The following is a 23,257-nucleotide window of genomic DNA, read 5'->3' on the forward strand; positions in this document are numbered from 1 at the left end:
CTCTGACCTCTCTTTTCAGCTCTGAACTGTTAGTAGCCGCCCAAAATACAGGTCCTCACCACCCCGGTCTGTATAGCTGATCAGTGCAGACCCCACCACCAGCCCTGCTCACCCCCCTTCCACCACACATACTAACACACAAGAATCCCAGACACACACCCAGGCACCCAGGTGGGGGACGATGTTGTGACTCCTTGGTGTCAGGCAGACTTGGCATCAAATCTCAGCCCAGCCATTCTCTCTGTGACCTTGCGAAGTCACTTCACCTCCCAACCTCCATTTCCTTGTCTGGAAAAAGAGGTTAATTGTAGCAGCTCTCTGAGTGTTGTTGTGAGAACCAAATAGGATGATGCATTAAAGTGCTTGACTCAGTGACAGACTGAGGCAATGCTCACTAAATTAGAACTAATATTATTGGTGGTGGTGGTAGTATGTAGACACATAGGAGGGCAGAGATCAGTTAAAACCACTTTAGAGTCCTCTTTTGTAGGCAAGACAAGGCTGTTACAAGATTTCACCTTGTCAAAAGTTTGCTAGTGCTCATCTCACTTCTTGTGGCTGCAGTGTGGGTCTTTGGCTGTAACTACATGGTGGCAGCGTACCCAACTACAGACAATGCATTTGTGGGTAGAGAGCTGAGGGAATTCACATTTATTGAGGATTTCCTGTATTCCAGACCTCATAGCTGTTGTTTCAGCTCACCTTCATGACAACCCTTTGAGTGAGATGGATATTATTATTCCCATTTTGCAGATGAGGAAAGCTGAGGCTCAGAGAGTCACTTGCTCAAAGCCATATAGTAAATATATGCCAGAATCAGGATTCAAATTCAGGTCTGTCTGAATATGGAGCCTATTTGCTTTCCTGTTGACTCAAGAACCAAGAGCCTCATATATACAGTAAATGTAAATGGATTATATTTTGGCAGCAACTTCTCTCTCTCTGGCTCTTTCTCTTTCCTGTCTCTCTGACTCTCTTGCCCTTTTTAAGAGTCAGTCATTAAGGCACACACACAATCCCCCCAGCAACCCTGTTACCAGCCCTCTGTGCAGTGCAGATGCCCTTTACTTCCTGTCCCCATGAGTATGTGTTATCACTCTGGATTCCCATCCCACACAGCTTGCTAGGTTGATCACCTTGTGACATTGTCTCTGCAGGGCAACCTCTTGAGAAAACATGGCAAGGGATTAGAAAAGGTAATGAGGGCCTCGTCTGCACTGAGGTCCCAAGCTCTGGTGTCTGGGTGTGTGTGTGTATGTGTGTGTCCATTTGCATGGGCAGAAAGGCCAGCTGGGGGTCATGGGTAGGAGGAGGGTATCCTAACGGAAGTCCCACAAAACTGGAAGTCAGAGACAAAGTGATTCCCCAGGGACATGGCTTAGAGTGTGTGTGCGTGTTGGTGCACAGACAGCTCCTGCCCTCTCATGACAATACCCAAAGGGCTTATCCCAGCCCTGGGCTCAGCTGAAATTCTGTGGCTTCAGGAAGGGCCCAGACACTGGACAACTGCCCTGGACTGAGACATGTTTTCCTTTGTTTTGTTTATTCTAATGGGTGTTCGTTATAAGGAGATAGGAGCCGTGGCAACACGTGAATAGTTGCCCTTGCTGTGCAGTCATACAGGAGCTATCATGCCTGTGTGCATACAAGTGGGGTCTCCACTTCATGAACATGGGTTGTAGGACTTCCCAACTCACTCATCCAGCCCTTTGGGGAGCACATGCAATATGTCAGGCTCCATATACATGTACATACATCCCTGGGGGGGGGTGGAGAGTGTGTGGGTTTATGTGTGTAATTGTGCACGTGCGTGCAAGTGTTTAGTAGTGCACGTGTGTATTTTAGCTTGTGAATTCTTCTGCACATGTGTGTGTCTTCGTATGTTGATCTGGGGGTTTGTGTGTGCATAAACTTTCTGCACACCCATGGATGTGCCTGGGTGTGTGTCTATGTGTTGAGTGAACTGGTGATACCTGTCAGTACGCTTCTTTTAGAGTCAGACCTGCTGGGGTAAGGTCTTGGGAGTTGGGGGAGGAGAGACTCTGAGCCTTCTCTTCTTTCCCCTCCCCAAGGCACCCTATCTTGGGGCAGGCTGACTGTGGGATTGGGCACCTGTCCCCAGGTGATGGACTGATTCTAGCCTCCTGACAGTCCAGAGTCTGGCCCCAGGTCCCCACCAGAGGACAAGGGAAGGTGCCTAGCTGGGGAGGGGGTCCAGCATTAGACCCAGAACCTGGGAGGGAGCTCGTGGGCTGTGCTTTGAGGGGGCAGGGAAGTCCCACTGAGTATCCTCTTAGCAGCCACCCGAACTCTGACCTTCGCCTGATTCTCTCCACAGGGCAGGGTGAAATTGCCAAGCCACTCAGATGTAAGACCAGCCTCTCCCTGTCTGTCTGGCTCCCACCCCAACCCCTACCTACCCCCCACCCCACCCCGTACCTTCTTCCACCTCTGTGATCCGTGCCATCTGGGGGTGTACCGTGACCCTGTCTGTCGGTCTCTTCTTCCTTTGTCTGTCTGGCTTGTTCGTGAGGGGTGGCGTGGGGAGGGTGGCAGGTGGGGAGGAGGGTGCTGCAGGGGAAACCAAGGCCCAGGCTGGGCTCCCGAGTGACTTGTGCCTTGTGACAGCCTTGGGGAATCACAGACAAGGAATAAGAAGAGCAGCGACAGCCAGGATGCTAATAATAATACCAGTAGTGGCAGGGTGACCAGATCCCACTGGCCAGCTTGGAAAAGCATCAACGTGATTCCAGACATCCCAGCTGTAAATGGCCCTCCTCCCTGTCTAGCCCTGCCTAGGACCCCCATACCTCCCCAGGACCCAGTAATTCAGGACTCATAACTTCACTGATACTCAGCTCCCCCCACAGCTGTTATCCCCTAAGCTAGTGTAGATGCCCCTATTAGCCAGGGGAGGAAACTGAGGCCCAGAAAGGGCCAAGGACACGCCTCAGGTCACCCAACATAGTGATGGAGGAGGCAGGACATGCAGCTTCCAGGCCACGACTCCGTCTCCCCTAACACTGCCCGTGACCTCGAAACCAGGTGATAAGAACCATGAACACTGAATAAAGACACGATTAGTCCCAGCTAAGCTGGGATATGATTTCCCCCATCAAGATGGGAAAACTGGGGGTCAGAGAGGTTAAATGACTTGCCCAGGGCCACATAGCAGAGCTGGGATTTGAACCCATGCCCATCCGGTTCATCGGAGCCATAACCAGGATGTCATATTGCTGATGTCTGTTTTGGGGAGGAGTGGGGGCGGGGTACTGAGGTGTGTGTTAAGGGGGAGGATTCTTCCTTTAAAAGGTCAGATTAACAGGCCCCCCAGATTACTGGGGGAATTCTTCTACAGAGGGAATGGGCCCATGGTGGGTAGTGGTTTTCACTACACAGAGCCCATCCCATAGTTTTCGCAAGGCTCCATGACTTGGGGCTGGCAAGCCCCACCCATGCCCGCAAACACCATCACAGCCCACTCTCTGTTTTCTTCTCTGTCCCACAAACCTGGGGTCATGGTGGAGGTGGCAGGATGGGTAGCACCCCACGGGACTGAGATTTCTGGAGACAAGGTCACCATCTCCTTCTCAGTACTTCCTGGGGGGCTCCAGACCTCTGTCCCCAGGACACAACCATTGCCCTGCCCAGAGCCTTTGGACAAGAACCAAGATGGCGTCCAGGGCTGGGGTGTCAGTGGCGGCTTGGGCACTGGGCAGAAGGACCCCCCACCCTCACCCGGGTTATGTCTGTTGTTACCTACAGGGAACCCAGATGATCTTCAATGCAGCCAAGGAGCTGGGTCAGCTATCTAAACTCAAGGTGAGGCCAGGGGTGGGGGCAGGAGATTGGGGTGGGAGGCTTCTTAGGGAAGAGGTCCCAGAATAGTGGCATGCTTTGCAGGCTCAAAGGACAGAGACCCTACTCAGACTGGCTTAATCACAATGTATTTGCTCAGTGTATTGAAAAGAGGTGCAAGGTTCACCTTCAGACACAGCTTGATCAAGAATACAAATAATTTATTTGACAAATATTTATTGAGCACCTGCTGTGTGCCAGCCACATGCTAGGCACTGGGAACACAATGATGAAAAGACAGACCCACTATCCAACTCCTCAGAGTTTAGCAAGAATGAGACCCATAGGCAGATCCCCAAGGCAGAATTTGCTCTGCCCACCTGGACACTCTCTCCATCCATCCAGGACCACATGGTACGAGAAGAAGCCAAGAGCTTGACCCCGAAGCAGTGTGCAGTTGTTGAGCTGGCCCTGGACACTATCAAGGTGAGAGACCACACCCCTGCCCATCCCAGATGGGGCAGGCAGAGGGTGTGGCTGGTGTGGACATGGACCTAGGCTCAAACCCACCTTAATTCATTCCATTTATAAACACTCCCTGATGACCCTTCTATGTCAGCTCCAGGCTGGCTGATGGCAGGGACTTGAGGAGGCCCAGGCTGGATGTCAGCTGGATGTAGACATCCCCAGCCCTGTGGGGTCAGGACAGGGTAGAAGAAAAGATGGGAGAGCCCAGGGAGGGGGCAGTAAGGGCTTTCTGGATTAGAAGGCATGTGGGAGGTGGTGGGGTTGGAGGAATGCATAGAAATTCACAAGGCAAAGCAACAGCATTCTAGGCAGGGAACCAGTCCATGCAAAAACATGGAGAGATGAAAGGGGCAGTGGTCTTCATGAAATAAAAAGCGTGAAAACTACTCTGAAGGAAATGTTTTGTTGAAATGGAGAATTACAGCACAACAGGGTTGGCAACACATTAAGTTGGGGTGGTTAAGGGAAACTCCTTGAAACCTTAATCAAAGAAAGACAGGGAGCCAGCCATGGCAAAATAGGGAGTGGGGGTGGGGCTGGGAGGCCTTCCTGCCAGTGAGCATAGTAAGTGCAAAGGCCCTGAGGCAGGTATGTTCTAGGGAAGTCTTTTGGAAAGAAGGCTGGGAGGGGTGCAGGGCATGGGTGTTATTCTGAGGGTGCTGGGAGCCCACAGGCGCGCTTGGGGCAGGGGTGGAGGTGAGGGAATAGCAGGACCTGGGTGTTCTGAAGATCTGCCCTGTCATGGCGTATCACGGCAGAGGGCAGCGGAGTGGGGGAGGGGGAGTTGGGGCTGCCCAGCCCGATGCACGGGTAGGGGGTCCCGCCAGCCTTACCTCTCTCCACCCTGTTCCCCACAGCAATACTTCCATGCGGGTGGCGTGGGCCTCAAGAAAACCTTCCTGGAGAAGAGTCCAGACCTGCAGTCCCTGCGCTACGCCCTGTCCCTCTACACGCAGGCCACCGACCTGCTCATCAAGACATTCGTGCAGACGCAGTCGGCGCAGGGTAAGGAGCCACTGGTTAACGCGATGACAATACCCGCCTGCAGGGGCAGCCGAGCCCCTTTGACTCACCTCCTCTGTGATGTCATGGGTCCGGGCCGAATTAACAGCTCCGGGGCGCACCTGAGCTCTATGGTGTCACCAGGCCAATGAGCGATCTACAGCTGGTAGGGGCGGAACCTATGACGTCATTGGGCCAGGAGGGGATGATCTCTCCTGGGAAAATCCATGACGTCATGGGGTCAGGATGTGATTGAAAGCTGTGGGGCGGGATCTCTGACGACCAGGACTAGGGAGTGATTGACAGCTCTGGCAGGGGCGGGACCTCTGACGTCATGCGGCCAAGGAATGATTGGCAGCTCCCGGGGAGGGACCTCTGGGGGAATGGTTGAAAGTACCCCAGGGAGGGACCTCTGTACTGTCAGGGGCTAAGGAGTGACAGCCCCAGAGATGGGAGGGACCCCGACCTGGAGGGGGCGGACGGAGAGGGAGTTCTCATTTCTCAAATTCTCTCTTTCTCTCTCTCTTCTCTTGCCTCTGTCTCCTGTCCCTCTCTGAGTTCGCACACAGCAGCTGGGGCTGGGGGGCAGAACTCCAGGGTCCTAGTTCCCCTCCCTGGGGACCACCCTTTTCAAAATTGGCCCTAAGAGTGCAGACAAGGGAGAGAAGTTTGGCCGCTGACCCAGGTTTAGTTCCGGCAGTGGAAGAAGAGGCCGGGGTGAGGGGAGCTAAACCCTGTGGCCGCAAGCGGCCCCCTTCCCCCCGAGTCAGCCCAGGGCCTAGGGCCCTCGGCTTCGTGCCCAGCCCACGCTGCTGCTTTTAGTGTCCCTGGTGTCCCCCCGGAGCAGGAGGCTGTCTGTCTGTCCGTCTGCAGCTGACGTTTCTCTCTCTCTTGTTTCTCCTCCCTCTCACTCGCCGCCCCCTCTCCGCGCCTCCCCTGCTCCCCGTCACGCACACTCGCCCTCCATCCTCGCCTCTCGCTCGCTCGTCTCTTCCCCCCACCACTCCTCCCTTCCCTCCTTTCTCCACCTCCCCACCGTGATTAGTCCATGGTGGAAAAGGGACTAGGTTTACCCTTAGTGAAGACATTTATCCTGAGAAGGGTACGTGCTTCCGCCGCCCACCCGCGCCCGGTGCCCGGTGCCTGCGCCCCTCCCGGCCCGGCTAGTAAAAGGCCCGTCCTTCCGTCTCCCAGGCCTGCGGGGCCCCGCCCAGACCCGACTGGCTGCGAGGGGGCCGAGGCGGACAAGGGGGAAGGACGGCTTGCTGGTTCCACATGGGGCAGGAGAAGCGATTCGAGTCGGAATCCGTTCCTCCCTAGGTGCTTCTCTTAAACCAGATCCCGGGTCCCCCCAGACAGGCGCCTGCCCGGTTAAGAGCGGGCTCAGATTACAGCTCTGCCACTCCATGGCTGGGCGCCTCTGGCAACAGGCTGCCTCCCTGAGCCTCAGGTTTCTCATCTGTAAAATGGGAACAGTCAAGGACCCTAATTCATAGGATTATTTTTAGGATTAGATGAATTAAATTTAGCCCTGAGACTTTCCTGACAGGAAAGTTCCTGACGTCTACTGGGGGGCCAACAATTGTTAGTTGTTTTATTATTATTGTTTCTATGATTATTATGATAATGATTATTATTATTATTGATGTCACTTTTCCGAGCATAGAAAACCAACATTTTTTAGGCTCTAACTCTGGGTCAGCCCTTGTGCCAAGCATTTCTCAGGGATTCTCAAAAACATTCCTCCTGGTCGCTCCACAGGGCGTCCATCATTCCATAGATGAGGAAGCTGAGTCTCAGAGGAGATTAAGCCCTTTGCCCAAGGAACCTTCCCCTGTAGGGGGTGTCCGGGACTTGGGGAGTGGGGATGGGGTTGGGGAAAGCACAGAGAAGCCCGCGAAAGACCCTTCCCCTTGGAGCCAGCAAACCACGGGATGGGGGTGCCCAGCACTGCCCCCCTCCCCCTTCTTACTAGCTTTGGCCATGATCTGACCCCTCACCCCACCCACCACTGTCCGACTCTCCCCTGGCACCCCTCAGTCTGGCCCGGATTGAGCTTGCTGTGAAGCATCAGCCTGGGGGTGGCGGGTGAGGCTGAGCATGTGACTGGTTGGGGGAAGAGGGGTGGGAGCCTGAGATGACAAGGAAGGCAGCCTGGGGTGGGCAGCGAAGATGAGGGTGTGCAGGGTCTTCAGGCCCCTCTGCCCCCTGAGCCTCGGTCACTTTCTGCCCAGAGACAGGTAACCCGGTCAACCTTGGACTGACCCGTTCTCCTTCCCCTCACCCACCCCTTCCTTTCCCCCAGTTCCTCCCCCCATGCATGGGGTGCTCCAGGTGTGGGGAGCTTCCTGAGGGGCAGGGGAGGGGACTGGTGGGGGTGCTGATGGTCACAGGTCCCCAGGCCCCACAGGATGCCCTTACCAAGAGTCACAGAGGGAGGAATGGGGAAAGAAGCTTTTAAACTGCTCCTTCAATGATCCCCATCAGAACTAATCAATCAGGATGCTTGTGGTGGCCAGAAACTGAAGCGCACCTTATCCTGACTCAGGCAGACTAGAGAATTTGTGAACCTGTAACTGAAAGATTAGGAATTGATTTGGCATCAGTAATAGCTGGATCTAGAGTCTCCAACACTGCCATTGGTCATTGGTCTCTGTTGAGACCTCTGTGGGGTGGACTCTCCCCTCATTGGGTAGAGTCAGCCTTGCCAGCCTAACCAGAGAGAGACTCTTTCCTAAGAGTTACAGCAAAAGTCTCAGGGCCAATTTCTATTGGCCCAGCTCGGGTCACATGACCATCCCTGAGCCAATCACTGCAGCCATGGCTGGGGAATGCTCTTATTGGGCAGCCGTGGTTCCTTTAGCCTTACCTGAAGTGTGAGATGGAGCCACAAGGTCTGAGGTGAGGTAGGGACATTTCTCAATGGAAACTTGAGATGGTCTATTGGAAAAGGAATGGCAGGGAAAATGAAAGATTTCTCTACAAGCTGTCACTTCAGGAGAGCTGAGGATTCTGGGTCATGTTATCACAGTGTGTTGGAGGAGTAGTGAGGAAGCCTGTGAGGCTGGAGCCGACGTGGCAAGGGTAAGAGTGGAGGGAGGTGAGGCAGGAGAGGTAATAGTGACACATATCAGGAGTGACACTGAAGGTCATAAAAGGACTTTGATTATTTCAGAGCGAGATGGGAGCCACGGGAGGATTTTGAGCAGAGAAGGGACATGATCTGAGTTAGGATTTCTCTGGCTGGTGTATTGAAAGAAGCTGAGAGGAGGGTGCAGGGAGACAGGGAGGAGGCCACTGCAATATTCCAGGTTGGCCTAGTTGGCCCAGGGACAACTCCTATTGGCCTATCTTGGGTCACATGACCATTCCTGAGCCAGTCACTGCAGCCATGGCCAGGGAATGCTCTGATTGGGCAGCCATGGTTCATTTAGCCATACCTGAAGTGTGAGATGGAGCCAGAAGGTTGATGGGGGCTGGACCAGGATGGAGGCCAAGGAGGTGGGCCAAATTCTGGATGTATTTTGAAGATAGAGCTGACAGGATTTTCCACTGTACCAGTACTTAGGGAGGAAATGAAAACAAAAAAGGGGTTGAGGACTAAGGCACTGGGCGCCCCAACAGTTTGAAGATCAACAGAGGAGGAGGAAATGGCAAAAGAGGGTGAGAAGGAGTGACTAATCTGTAGGATGAGAACCTGAAGAGTGTGGCCTTGTTGCAGCCAAGAGGAGAAACTGAGGCACAGAAAGCCAGGGTATCAGATGCTGCCAAGATGGTGTGAAAGATGAAGGCTGAGTTTAATGACAGGGAATGAGAAAAAGGACATTAGGCTCAGAGAAGTTAAAGAGATCTCCCTGAGATCACACAGTGAGGCAGTGAAAGGCTAGAACCCAGGATTCTTGGCCTCCCTAAGAACACCCATCTTCCCAGCCTACCCTCAGTGCCACCCTGTCACGGCTGATGACCTGGTGCCGCCAGCACATGGTGGGTGGGAGGCAGTCCAGGTCCTTTCTGGTGGGTGGGAAAGAATGAAGCTCATGCCAATCATCCTCCCCTGCCCCGCCCAGGCTCAGGTGTGGAAGACCCTGTGGGTGAAGTCTCCGTCCATGTAGAGCTCTTCACTCATCCAGGAACTGGGGAACACAAGGTCACAGTGAAAGGTGAGTAACCTGAGGTGGGAGGGAGAGTGCCTCAGCCAGGATGCACTAGGTTCTAAGACAGAAAACCAAACTCAAAACTGGCGTAAGGAAGACATTTTTTTTCATTAAAAAAAATGTTTTTATAAAACTGAAAATTCCAGAAGTCACCACCTTCAGGCATAGCTGGATGAAGAGGTACAAAGAGTGTTACAGAACTCATTCCACTTTATCTCTCAGCTCTGCTTTCCTTTTGTTGGCTTTTATTTTCTAATTAGAACACAGATTGGGCTGTCTTAGCCAAGGCCTAAAATAACAGTGGCTTAAACAAGATAGATGGAATAAAGCTTTCTCTGAGGTAACTCCGAGGACAGTCAGCCCAGAATTGATGTAGAGGCTTCACAGTGTTGGGGATCCAGGCCCCTGACATCTTTTGTTGTACTTTTATCCCTAATGTGCTTTCTTCCTCTGTAGGGTCCCAAAGAACTCAGCCCCCATCAGTATCCCACCTTGCAGCTAGGAGAAGGAGAAAGTTTAGGGCATTCTCCCTGCCTTTTAAGCCACAACCTGAAAGCTGTACGCATCACTTCCTCTTACATCTCATTGGCTGGAAGTTAGTCATATGGCCACGCTTGGCTTCAGAAGCATTCTGGGAAATGCAGTCTTTCAGACAGGCTTTGAAAACCACAACTGTGTACTGGGGGACCCTAACCAATCTTACCTTCTAATTCCCCCAACAGTGGTGGCTGCCAATGACCTCAAGTGGCAGACTTCTGGCATTTTCCGGCCATTCATCGAGGTCAACATCATCGGGCCCCAGCTCAGTGACAAGAAACGCAAGTTTGCGACCAAATCCAAGAACAACAGCTGGGCCCCAAAGTACAATGAGAGCTTCCAGTTGTAAGTCTGGGATGCTTTGAGGAGAATGGCAAGGGGACATCTGCTATCTGAACCTCAGGGCCCACCAGGCAGGGGGGATGTCTGGTGGGCCGGTGGTACCTAGGGACAGGAACAGGAGGGATCACATCCTAGGCGGGTATGCTGGGAAGGGAGGCACCTTAGTGCAGGAGTGACATCAGTGAGGGGACACCAGGATGGAGGTGACCACCTTGGGGGGCAGACAGGTCCCAGAGGGCAGTGAGTGTGATATAACCGCATGATGAGGGCTCATGAAGGGGAGGAGTCTGGCCAGAAGGAGCATGTTGGGCAGGGGCATTTCTGGGGCTGGAGATTCTGGTCTGTTTAAGAGGCGTGGTTGGTCATGATGGGGCGAGAGGCTTGTGGGTGAGGGGCTGAGGGGCATAGGCATGGACCTGCTCGAGTCAGCAATGAACTCTGTCAGGGCTATTGGGGCAGGTCATCTGGAGGAGTCTGCTCTGGGGGACAAGAGTGGAGTGTGGCTTGGTCCAGGTCATGTGGATATGTGTCATATGGGCAGGGCTGTGGTCACATCTAGGTGGGGCTTCCTAGGTCAGGGGCATCAGGGTCTAGAGGAGCAAATGATTTATGGGGAACATAAACAAGTCGGATCAAGGTGTACAGAGGGGTTATCTGGGGGTGGGGGTGAGGGTCGGCGGATCTTTGGATCAGGTGTGAGCCTCACTGGGGCAGGGTAACATTGGGGGTGTTCTTGGGGGACAGAGTACAGTGGGGTAAGGGGGCATCAGAGCTGGGGGGAAGTGGGGGCCCCTGAGGGACAGGAGCCTGGCCAGTCCTGTGAGGGGAGAGCTCTTGGTCAGAGGACTTTGGAGAGGTAGGTCACCTGAAGCAACACTTGGGAGCAAGAGCACCGCCTAGGAGGGGGCAGATGTCTCCTGGGGTGGGCCAACCTAGTTGAGGGCTAGGATTGTAGCCTGGGAAGGAGATGCAAGGGATCGGTGTGCGTGTAGCCTGAAAGAAACGAGTTCTTGACTAGCCAGCATCAGGTCAGGACCCAGCAGCACTGGGGACTTCGTAGCCTGGGGGAGGGGGAGGAGTGCTGGAGTGGGTAGTCGCTCATGGTGAGACATCTTGGCAGGGTTACATAGAGAGGCATCTTGGGCGTAAGGAGGGTAGGCTAGGGAGCAGGGGGGAGGGGCCACGTCAAGGGGAGAACTTGGGTTCAGATGGGAGCCTGGTAAAGGGGCTTCTTGGTGTCATATCTGGGGTAGGGTGGTGGAGGCAGCAGCTCAGCTGGCTGAGAGTGTGGGTGCTGGTATCACGGGGTGGGAGCATGGCCTAGCCAGAGGAGTCTGGAGGGAGGGTCTCTTGGGGGTGGGGATGTGGCTTGGCTGGAGGCTGGGAGTAGTTTGATGGGGGCGTCCTTGGGTGAGGAAAGGAGGAGAGACTTGGCAGGGACAGTGCTGGGGATGCAAGTTGTCAGCTGATGTGGGCGTGTCCCAGCGCGGGGCTATGGGGCCGGACATCTGGGTCAGGGGTGGGGCCCGGCCTAAGTGGCAGGTTATGAAAATAGGAGGCCACTCAGTGTGGGAGTGGCCCACCTCAGAATGCCCCAGCTCAGAATGCCCGGGTGTGGGCGTGACGGGGTGGGGGTGGGGGTGGGGAAAACGGGGATCACCGGTAGGGGCGTGGCTGGTCAGTGGGCGGGACCTGTCCTCACGCCCCGCCTTCCCACAGCACGCTGAGCGCCGAAGCGGGCCCGGAGTGCTATGAGCTGCAGGTGTGCGTCAAGGACTACTGCTTCGCGCGCGAGGACCGCACAGTGGGGCTGGCCGTGCTGCAGCTGCGCGAGCTGGTCCAGCGCGGGAGCGCCGCCTGCTGGCTGCCGCTTGGCCGCCGCATCCACATGGACGACACGGGCCTCACGGTGCTGCGCATCCTGTCGCAACGCAGCAACGATGAGGTGGCCAAGGAGTTCGTCAAGCTTAAGTCGGACACGCGCTCCGCCGAGGAGGGCGGTGCCGCGCCTGCCCCCTAGCGCGGGGCACGCAGACGGGCACCACTGCGCCTGCGCAGAGCGCGCGGGGCGGGGCGGCGCCCGCGCGCTGGGACCTCCCAGAGGGCGAGTCTCCGCGCTCTGTGCTGAGGTTGGGCTGCCCCGCGCCCTGGATTTAGTTCCCCCTCTGGGGAAAGGTGAATGGCAACGCCCCGCCCCCTCAGGAGACCACGCAGTGGGGCGCGAGGAAGGAAGAAGCCACGTCCCCCTACTTGAGGCCACTCCCCTAGCGTCTAGGGGGACTTTCGAGCTGGGATGGGAGGAAAACCCACCCCCTAGTAAGAAGGCCAGGTCCCAGGGCTGTGGTACCGGGAGGCTCTATCTCCTGCACCCTGACAAAGCCATAAGATGGGTCCCCAACCCCTGGGGCCCAAGATCAATTTGCCAAGTATGGAACTCTGAGCTCCCTCGAGGGACGGGCCCTGGGCAAGGGGCAGGGCTTCCTGGAGCGCCCCCTAGGGTGGTCTGGGGCCTGGAGGGACTAGGGTGGTGGTCGGAGGGCCCCCGGGTGTACCAGAGTCCCTTTTGATGTTTGTGCAAAAAATAAACAGGGAAGGGGGGAGGATGGAATTTCAAAAGCACATGCGCCCTTGGGCGCCCAAACCCTGGGGACCAAGGGGTCGGCTCTGGGGCACCCGCGCCGCCCCCACTTCCCTATGGGGGTTTGCCTCCCTTTTTCCCCCCACATACCCAGTCCTCATATCATAGAGTTCAACCCACCCGTTTGACGACAAAACTGAGGCCCGGAGAGCTGCCTGAGACAATGCCGAGGGTCCCAGTGCCACACGCTCTCCCCACTCCCTTTGGCCTGTGTGCCCCACTGAAGGGTGGGCTGAGATCGGATGACCCGATACAGCTCCCCATTGCTGCTAACCCCCCTTAGGGGACCTCCCCCAACCCTTAAAGGGATGGGGGTCCTGGGCCAAGGCCCCCAGTGCCCCCTCCCACCTCTGGTTGCCAAGCAAAACCCCTGCCCTCAGCCCTTTTCAGTGGGACCCCAGGGGGAGATACCCTGAGAACTCCTGACCTCCCGCCAAAAAAGAGTGAAGATTGGGGATTCCCTGGACCCAGTCCCCTAACCCAACCCCTTCTTCCTCCCCCAGAATGCTCCAGTCAGGAAAGAACAGAAAGAGACCAGAAACTCTAGGGGTGGGTGTGTGTGTGTGTGTGTGTGTGTGTGTGTGTGTGTGCGTGTGTAAATATACAAACTTGCTGGGAGCTTCCTCCCCATAATCCCATTTATTCATTCAAACACACAGGTCACAGGATACCCCAGGTGGGGCCTCTAGCTGCCTGAAACTCTTCCTCCTGCAGGGATGTTGGGGTAGTTTGGCCAGAGTCAAATTTCCCCATTTTAGCGCATGCAGGCATTTTGGGAAACATTTTGGGAAAGGTTGGCACAGCTTATCTTTGCCCAGAATCTGCTTTTCCACGTTGGACCAGCGTGTGTATGCCATGGGATTTTTTTCTGCCAGAATGATAAATATAGGATTGTGCTGTGCTAGGGAGAAATTAAAACAGAGGGATGAGATGAGGATTAGCTGGGCTCTTGGAGTGGTGGAGGCAACATCAGATGGGCAAGGTGAGGGAGGGCTCTCTCTGGAGGTGAAAAGTGGGAAGGAACCACCCATTGGAGAGAAAAGAGCTCCAGGCAGCAGGAACAGCAGGTGAAAAGGCTAGGAGGCAGGCTGACTTGAAGCATAGCCAGGTCGGCGTGGCTAGAGCTGAGCCAGCGAGTGGGGTACTGGGGGATGGTGATGAGGTTGGGGACACCTGCAGAGTATCAAACCAGGTCTTGTACGCTGCTCTGAGGAGTTTTGATTTTACCCTCAGAGGCTTAGGAGGACCCAGGAGATTTTAAAGCTGAGGAGGGTCTGATTTCAGGTTTTGAAATCTCCCTCTGGTTACGTCATGAAGAATGGACTGATGGTGGGGGGGAGAGGACAAAATGCTTTCAAGACACTGAAATTAATTCTTGGAAAGACTTTGGAGTATATATTTAAAACTCTGCCTTAGATGAGCCCCAGGGTCCCTGGGTACAGATGTCCCAGTTGTGCACTGCCGAGGGGTTGAGCATCTCTAAGGAGGCCATGTGCAAACTGAGTGTTGTATGTTTATGATAATGGTTTCCCCATCCGTGAACAAGAGTCTGGAAGAAGCGACACTGTTTTCTAATTTACCTGGAAGTATTTGTGCGTTCCTCTAAATTCAGGCAGGTTGAAGTGACTGAAGGTTCTGAACCAGAGATTAGGACAAAAGTTCTCATTTAGGATGCTGGGGGAGGTGGGTCCCAGCCAGGGTCAAGGGACAGGCTGGGAGGTGGCTTGGGGAGAACATGGAGTCTCGGTCACAAGGCCTGAGAGGCAGGTTTGAACTTCAGACCATCCAAGAGGTGGAGGTGGGCTGGGCGGTTCACTTGGAGTTGAAAACACCAGCAACACCCAAAGGGGAGGTAATCTGTGATCTGGGGTGGGTTCTGAAAGATTTTTTGGATGACTGGCAGGAAAAGAGGGAGCTGAGCTTCTGCCGGAGAGAGCCAAGGTATTTCCCAAAAGATTCATTGGGAGGCTCTCTGATCAAAGCGTGTGTGTTTGTGTGTGTGTGTGTGTGTGTGTGTGTGTGTGTGTAGGATTCCCCAGCACTGGCCCAGGCACATGGAGGAAGCCTCAGGGAGTATTTGTCAAATGACACTTTCTGACTCCCAGGCTAGAACTGTTTTGGAAATTTCCTCCCTCTTCTTTCTCCCAGAGAACTCCTACTCATTCCTCAAAACTCATCACAAATTTTCCCTTCTGTAGAAAACCTTCTCTGATCCCCCCCTCAGGACTTCCCCAGCTTCTGTCCCTCCTCCTCTGACTGTCCCTTCTCCAGCCTCTGTCTCTGGTGCCATGGGGCTAGGGGTGTCTGTGAAAAGCTCTCTGGGCACAGGGGGATGGCAGGGAGGGGATGCCTAGTTGAATTATGTCTCGGGCAGGGGGTTCTGTGTGTGCCCATACATCCACATGTGTGTCTGTCCATACCAGCCTTCCCCTCCCACACAGATCTGGGCACTCAGGAGATCTTCCAGCCAGACTGGCTGAGGCACAGGGTGAAGAGAGGACAAGAGGGGACTGGAAGTGCTTGAAATCAGGATGTCCCTGTATTGGAACAAGGAACAGGGCTTTCCCCAAGGCCACTCGGCATTAGATGATACCTTTGGGCTTTCACCACTTCACCTGAGTTCCTGGGGTTCTGGGCCCAGGTGGGGTCTTGGGGTTGCATTTGGATCTCACTCCATGCCGGGAGCTTGCCCCAGATTTCCATGGATCAGGGAAATAATAAAGTAGGCTTGTATTGGGATTGGGGGGATGTAACATTGAGGGACATCTTGGACAGAGCCAATCCCCCCTCAGAAGGGACAGAGACAGAGTAAGGACACAAAGAAGAGCAGGGAGGGAAGGAGAGAAGGGGGGACAGACAGACGAGCAAGGGAAAAAATCAAGAGGGTAAGATCACGCCGGATAGGGACAGCCAGAACTTTGAAATGGAGAGAGAGAGATTCAGAGATGGGGAGATGCAGAGACAGAGAAGGGAGAAAAAGCAAAAACAGGTTTCTAGAAGGAAGAGGGTCCCCTGCTCTCTCTGGCTCTCACCAGTCTGTCCTCGAAGGATTTACCTAAAATGAGGAGGCGCCCAAGTCCTGATTCTCAGGCATCACAGCCTGAAACCTCACCATGCCTCCATCACAGATGAAAAAAAAAAAAAAAAATTAGCCAACGAGAAATCCTTAGGACCTCTCTCAGCTGCGACCTCAGAGACCTTTCTGTCCCCCCCCCAGCGCTGTCCATCTTACAGGTGGGAACACTGAGGCACGAGGCAGAGTGGAGACAGCCTGGAGTTGCCCCAACTCTGCTGTGCAGGCAGAGAATGGGGGAGCTCACTGGGGGGCTGGTCCACATCATGACCCCTGCTGTCCCCTGAACATCCTTTCCTAAGTATTGTCAAGGACCAAAGTCGTTTTCACTGATACGTGTTGCTCTTCTCTTTGCCTTTTATTTTTTTTAAAGAGACAAATCAAGTTGATGGTGTTAGGTAAGACCCCCTCCATCTTCCCCCTGACCCCCACCCAGCCACAGTGGCTCTCTCCAGGCACAGGTCACAGGCAGAGGGTCCCTATGCATCCCCGGCCACACAGCCAGGGGGATTCAGACCCCAGCCCTGGCCCCGGCCCCCTAAGACCCCCCCCCAAACCCGGCCACGCAGTCCAGGGAGGTTCTTCCTCCACACTTCTCTTAGCATGTGATTGCAAATGTGAACTCAAGACGCTGTTTGTCTGTTTTAATTCCATCCCGTTGGTCCGGCATCTGCACAGATGCCCCCATTTCTCTGTAAATATGTGACTTGGAACAAATGTTGAAAATCAACGAGAAGTGGTCATGAATGCATGGTGTTGAGATGTTTTGCACTATTCTGAATTTTTGGTCTCTGTAAAAATATTTTATTAACAGCAGACATTAAAAAAAAAAGCACACAGCCTCAGATGCATGGTGGCCTCCTTCCCTCCCCTACTGGCAAAAAAATCACGTGGCATCTACCATGAGCAGCCACTGCTGAATACACTTCCCGCCCGCGAACGCAACTCATTACAACTACCGTGGTCCCATTTTACAGAGAAGGAAAACAGGCCCCAGGGGCAGAGGCAGGATCTGAACCCAGGATACTGGGCAGCTGTTGCTCTTAGCTCAAGCAAGTTAGGACACAAATGCCAGGGACACACTCAAATTCCACCCACACCCCCATGTTTGGAGGTTTTCTGTTTCGTTTTTTGCTGTAGCAGGTGAGAATCTCATTTCATAAACTTGGATGTGCAAAGAAGGAAGCTTCATTTTTCTACACCTGAATTTGACTTCTCTTTTGAGCCCCCATCCCACCAGGGAGCAGAAACGGAATCTTATTCAGCACAGGGTTTCCTCGGTAAGGTCAGGAGTTTCCTCCTAAGATCTGGAGTTGTTTCCACATTTGAGTGGCCAGGGCAGGGGCCACGGGATCCATCACTGGGAGTGAGTTTGATGAGTGCATTTGGCTGCAAGTAAGAGACACAAGGACTAAAAGAAAGGGACTTCCCTGGCGGTCCAGTGGTTAAGACTCCATGCTTCCACTTCAGGGTGCACGCATTCGATCTCTGGTTGGGGAACTAAGATCTCACCTGCCACACAGTGCGTCCAAAAAAAAAAAAAAAACTACAACAAACACAGCAACTCTGCCCTCAAGAGACTCTTGCACATGGGTAAGATTGGAAGCAGCCTCAACGTCGTGGTATCTTCACAAAGGGAGAATATGATACAGGTGTGAAGTGGATGAGCCACAGGTGCCTGCACGACGTCAGAAGGGGCAGCCTGCAGGTCCTGAGCTTCCCCGCATATCCTTGCTCACTGTGCCAGACTGCAGACACGTACTTCTCCCAAGACCAAGCAGTTTCCGTAGCTAAGCACATAGGCTACTCAGCATGACTCTTTTTTCTTTTGCCGCACACTGTGCAGCATACGGGATCTTAGTTCCCCAACCAGGGATCGAACCCGTGCCCCCTGAAGTGGAAGCATGGAGTCTTAACCACTGGACCGCCAGGGAAGTCCCCCCACAGCATAACTTCTGAGTAACTGTTTGATCCCTGATGGAGGGAAGCTGGCTTGTTTGCTGCTTTCTACAAAAGGTGCTCAGCCCTTGACCCTGTGTCCCTCAGCATGTGGGGTCCATCGTGTCACCCATGGGGCTTGGGGACTGAGGCGCATGCTGCTTGCTGCCCTGTGAGGAATAAACCATCTTGCTCTGATGCACTGAGTCCCACAGTTGACTCCAAACCTATGGATGAGGGACAGGCTTACTTCTCTAGGAAGTGAGCTTCTTCATTCTGACAAATGACATGAATGAAGTGTGATGTTGAGTGAAAAAAAAGTCCCAGAATGCTTCAGAGAGCATTACACTACGTTTATAAAGCTCAAAAGACATACAAGATACATCCACAGAGATTTTGTTTAAGGATAATTGTGTGATTAATAAAAAATAATAAGCATAAAACTAATGGTTAAAAAATTGAGGATTCTACCTCATACATATCAGGCTACTATCAAAAAACAAAAACAAAACAAAACAGAAAACAAGCATTGACAAAGACGTGGTGAAATTGGAACCTCTGTGCACTGTAGGTGGGAATGTAAAAGGATATAGCTGCTGTGGAAAACAGTATGGTGGTTCCTCAAAAGATTAAAAATACGGAATGTAAATTGGTGCAGCCACTATGGAGAAGAGTATGGAGGTTCCTTTAAAAATTAAAAATAGAGTTACCATATGATCATGCAATCCCACTTCTGGGCATATATCTGGAAAAGACAAAAACCCTAATTCAAAAAGATACATGCACCCCAATGTTCATAGCAACACTGTTTACAATAGGTAAGACATGGAAGCAACTTAAATGTCCATCAACAGATGAATGGATAAAGAAGATGTGGTGTATATATACAATGGACTATTACTCAGCCATAAAAAGAATGAAATAATGCCATTTGCAGCAACATGGATGGACCTAGAGATTATCATACTAAGTGACGTAAGTCAGAAGTAGAAAGACAAATACCATATGATATCACTTATATGTGAAATCTATAATATGACACAAATGAACTTATTTACAAAACAGAAATAGACTCACAGACATAGAAGACAAACTTATGGTTACCAAAGGGGAAAGGGTGGGGGATAAACTGGGAATTTGGAATTAAGAGATACACACTACTATATATAAAATAGATAAACAACAAGGACCTACTGTATAAGACAGGGAACTGTATTCAATATCTTGTAATAACCTATAACTGAAAAGAATCTGAAAAAGAATATATATATATAAAACAGAATCACTTTTTCTGTACACCTGAAACATTGTAAATCAACTATACTTCAATTTAAAAAATTAAAAATAGAATTACTGAATGATCCAGCAATTCCACTTCTGGGTATATGCCCAAAAGAATAGAAAGCAGGGTCTCAAAAAGATATTTGTACACCCATGTTCATAGCAGTGTTATTCACAATAGCTAAAACATGGAAGAAACCCAAGTGTCCATCATCAGAAGAATGGATAAGCAAAATGTGGTCAATGGAATATTATTCAGCCTTAAAAAGGAAAGAAATTCTGCAATATGCTACAGCTGGATGAACCTTGAGGACATTATGCTGAGTGAAATAAGCCAGACACAAAAAGACAAATACTATATGATTCCACTCATACGAGGTACTCAAGAGTAATCAAAATCATAGGGACAGAAAGTATAATGGTGGTTTCCAGGGGTTGGGGGGAGGGGAGAATGGGGAGATAGTGTTTAACAAGTACAGAATTTCGGTTTTACAAGTGAAAAGAGTTATGGAGATGGATGGTGGTGACGGTGGCACAACACTGTGAATGTATTTAATACCACTGAACTGTACACTTAAAAATGGTTAAGATGGTAAATTTTAGGTTATTTGTATTTTAACACAATTTTTAAAAATGAAGGATTGAAAAAAAAGAAACACAAAACCAAGGGCAGTGATTGCCTCGGGGAGTGGGGGAGGCAGGGAGGTGGGAACAGGGAGCAGGGAAGTGTGTGTGATGATATTGATGAAGATCTAGTGCTTAGTACACAATGCCATGTGGGTCTCTGCACAGGACAGCTCACAACATGGCAGCTGGCTTCATCGGAGAGAGAGAGAGAGAGAGAAATCCCAGTCCTTTGTAACCTAATCCTGAAAGTGACATCCCATTACTTTTGTCACAATCTATTGGTTAGAAGGGAATCACAAAGTCCAGCCCATGTCAAGGGGAGAAGATTACACAAGGGCTTGAAAACCAGGCAGAGATGATTGGGGGCCATCTCGGGGGTTCCCTAACTATGGCCACATTCCCCTTGATTTCAAATTCCTGCCCTAACCCTGAGGCTTACAGGACTTTGGTTTCTGAGCCTGCGGCATTTTGGCCTGCTTTTTCTGCTGGAACAAATGCACTGGAATTGAATGACAATAGAGCACAACCCCCCATCAGAAATAAATTGGAAGGATAATCCTGCTACTGGTTTACAAGGGCTCCACTGATGATTTTCATTAAAAAAAAAAGAAAAAGAAAAGAAAGAAATGGAGTTTCTGTGTCAAAAAATAAAAGTAAAGCATTTGAGGATCCTGGCCTACCCCACATGAAATTATACACAAAACCCAACTCTGGGCGTATTAAAGATTTAAATGTGAAAAGCAAAATGATAAAGATTTTAGAAGTCAATGTAAGAGAATAGCTTCATGACCTTGACACAAGGAAAAAAATTTAAACAAGACACAAAAAGCATAAAAGGAAAATACAGGAAAAGATGATCAACTCAACACCATAAAAATGAAGAATTTCAGTTCATCGAAAGACACTGTGAAGAGAGTGAAACGACAAGGCAAATACTGGGAGAAGATATTTGCAACACACGTGACCAAGAAAAGAATAGTATCTGTAAAGAACTCTGAATCAATAAGGGGCAGATCACATCCTGTTGAAAAATGGGCTAAAGCATGAATAGGCATTTCCTGAATGGAAAACTTGATGGCTGATAAAAATATGGAAAGACACTCACCTCGCCTGGTAATCAGAGAGTGAAAATGAGAGCCACAGTGAAATTGTATTACCAGGGCTGACGTGGCCATATGGGACCATCTTTCCATCTTGCTTCTTCCACCTCAGGGTCCAAGATGGCTGCTCCAGCTGGTGGTAAAAGGGAAGGGTCTGAGGGGGGCAAATCTTGTCCCTTTAGGTAAGACTGAGAGGCTGTGACCATCACTTCCACTAGGAGTCGTCAGACCAGAACCTCATTACTGCATGTGCCTAGTTGCAAAGGATGCTGGGAAATGTATTCTTTGCCCTGAGCAGCCATTTCCCCAACCACAGTTATAGTTCTATAGGAGAAAAGAATGCTTATTGGGGCAAAAGTAGAAGTTTCTACATGGTCCTACTGTATAGCACAGAGAACTATATTCATATCTTATGATAAACCTCAATGGAAAAGAATATTTTTCTAAAAAGAATGTATATATATATATGTATATGTATAACTGAATCACTTTGCTGTACAGCAGAAATTAACACAACATTATAAATCAACTATATCTCAATAAAAAAATATTGATTATAAAAAAAAACTAGACGTTTCTGCCAGCAGACCCAGCTCCCAAACTCATCCAACCAGGAGTCAACAAACTTTTTCTGTAAAGAGCCAAATAGTAAACATCTTAGGCCATACAGTTTCTGACACCACTCTTCAACTCTGCCGCTGTAACATGAAAGCAGACACACATAAATGAATGGCGGGGCTCAGTGCCCAGAAAACTTTACCTGGAAAAACAAGCAGCTATAGTCAAACAAATCTTTGTCCACACATGTTCAAGGCAGCACTGTTCACAATAGCCAAGGGTTGGAAACAACCCAAATGTCCATCAACAGACGAGTGGATGAGAAAAATGCATTCCATATAGTGGAATATTATTTGGCTTTAAAAAAGGAATGAAGCACTGATGCATGCTATAATGTGGATGAACCTCAAAAACATGATGAGTGAAAGAAACCAGACACAAAAGACCACATAGTATATGATTCCATTCATATGAAATGTTCAGAGGAGGAGACAGAAAGCAGACTGCCAGAAGCTGCAGGGAGGGGGAACTGGGGAGTGACAGCTAATGGGTACAGGGTTTCCACTGGGGTGCTGAAAATATCCCAGAACTGGACAGAGATGATGGTTGCATAATTTTGTGCATGTATTAAATGTCACTGAATTGTACACTTCAATTGGTTAACTTGATATTATGTGAATTTCACCAAAATAAACACTAATAAATAAATATATATTTTTTAAAAGACGTGTAGCAGCTATGGAACACTGGATGAGAGTTCCTCAGAAAATTAAACATAGAATTACCATATGCTCCAACAATACATTTCTGGGTGTATACCCAAAAGAACTGAAAGCAAATATGGAACAGATACTTGTACACCTACGTCCATAGCAGCTTTATTCAGAATAGCCAAAAGGTGGAAGCCATCCAAGTGTCCAGTGGCAGACGAATGGATAAACAAAATGTGATCTATATTTACATGCAGTGGAATTGAGGCAGGAGATAGATGGGCCCCAGGCTGAGCAGCTGAAGTCTGTCCCCTGTGGACAGATACATGGCAGGGGGAGAGAGAAGCTGAGTCCTGCCTGGATAAAAGATAAAGAGACCACATATTTCTCATTCTTGAGGTCAAGGAGAACTTCCCGACTACACATGCCCAGAAAGGCTCCTCGGGGGCCAAAAAAGGAGGGGGGGGCGCCACCCCATATTAGATGGTGTCAACCTTCCCACAGGCCTCTACGCTGGAATCCATCTTGGCTAAGAGATGCTCGTGCACACAGGGGAGGACCCTGAGTTATACCAAATACGGACTCAGGGCCAGGCAAAGCAAGACGATTGACCAGAGGAAACCCAGCAGAAATGCCCTGTATAAATGATTCGAACTACCACGAAGGCGCAACTCTCTCTCTGAGCCCACCCGTGCGTGTCTATTCACGTGTACTCTTTTTTTCCTGCTAGTAAACACTTTACTTTTTTCACTACTTTCCGTCCCATTATTGAAATTCATTTCCACAAAGCAGACAAGCCAGGGACTTGTCACCAGCCACTGGCCCTCGTGGTCTGGTAGCTAGGATTCAGTGCTCTCACTGCTGTGGCCTGGCTTCAGTCTCTGGTCGGGGAAACTGAGATCCTGCTTCAAGCCACTGCCGGCCAAGGCCGCCCAAAATCAGAATATTATTCAGCCTCAAAAAGGAAGGAG

The 23,257-nt window shown here is 51.1% G+C and overlaps 1 protein-coding gene across 4 annotated transcripts in view; it reads left to right on the top strand.

The window, feature by feature from the left end:
- Positions 1 to 12,381, top strand: part of UNC13A (unc-13 homolog A) — a 62,809-nt gene extending 50,428 nt beyond the window's left edge. For 3 of the 4 annotated variants that reach the window (XM_068534751.1, XM_068534748.1, XM_068534749.1), the window contains 8 exons: positions 1,158 to 1,196; positions 2,339 to 2,368; positions 3,766 to 3,822; positions 4,204 to 4,284; positions 5,184 to 5,331; positions 9,396 to 9,488; positions 10,205 to 10,364; positions 12,081 to 12,381. In XM_068534751.1, the coding sequence (XP_068390852.1) occupies positions 1,158 to 1,196; positions 2,339 to 2,368; positions 3,766 to 3,822; positions 4,204 to 4,284; positions 5,184 to 5,331; positions 9,396 to 9,488; positions 10,205 to 10,364; positions 12,081 to 12,381 (909 nt within the window). The remainder of the gene's footprint in view (positions 1 to 1,157; positions 1,197 to 2,338; positions 2,369 to 3,765; positions 3,823 to 4,203; positions 4,285 to 5,183; positions 5,332 to 9,395; positions 9,489 to 10,204; positions 10,365 to 12,080) is intronic. The other variant, XM_068534752.1, reaches the window with a different exon arrangement.
- Positions 12,382 to 23,257: the final 10,876 nt, after the last annotated feature.

This window comes from Eschrichtius robustus, chromosome 2, assembly GCF_028021215.1.
Source record: "Eschrichtius robustus isolate mEscRob2 chromosome 2, mEscRob2.pri, whole genome shotgun sequence".
NCBI classification, from domain to species: Eukaryota; Metazoa; Chordata; class Mammalia; order Artiodactyla; family Eschrichtiidae; genus Eschrichtius; species Eschrichtius robustus.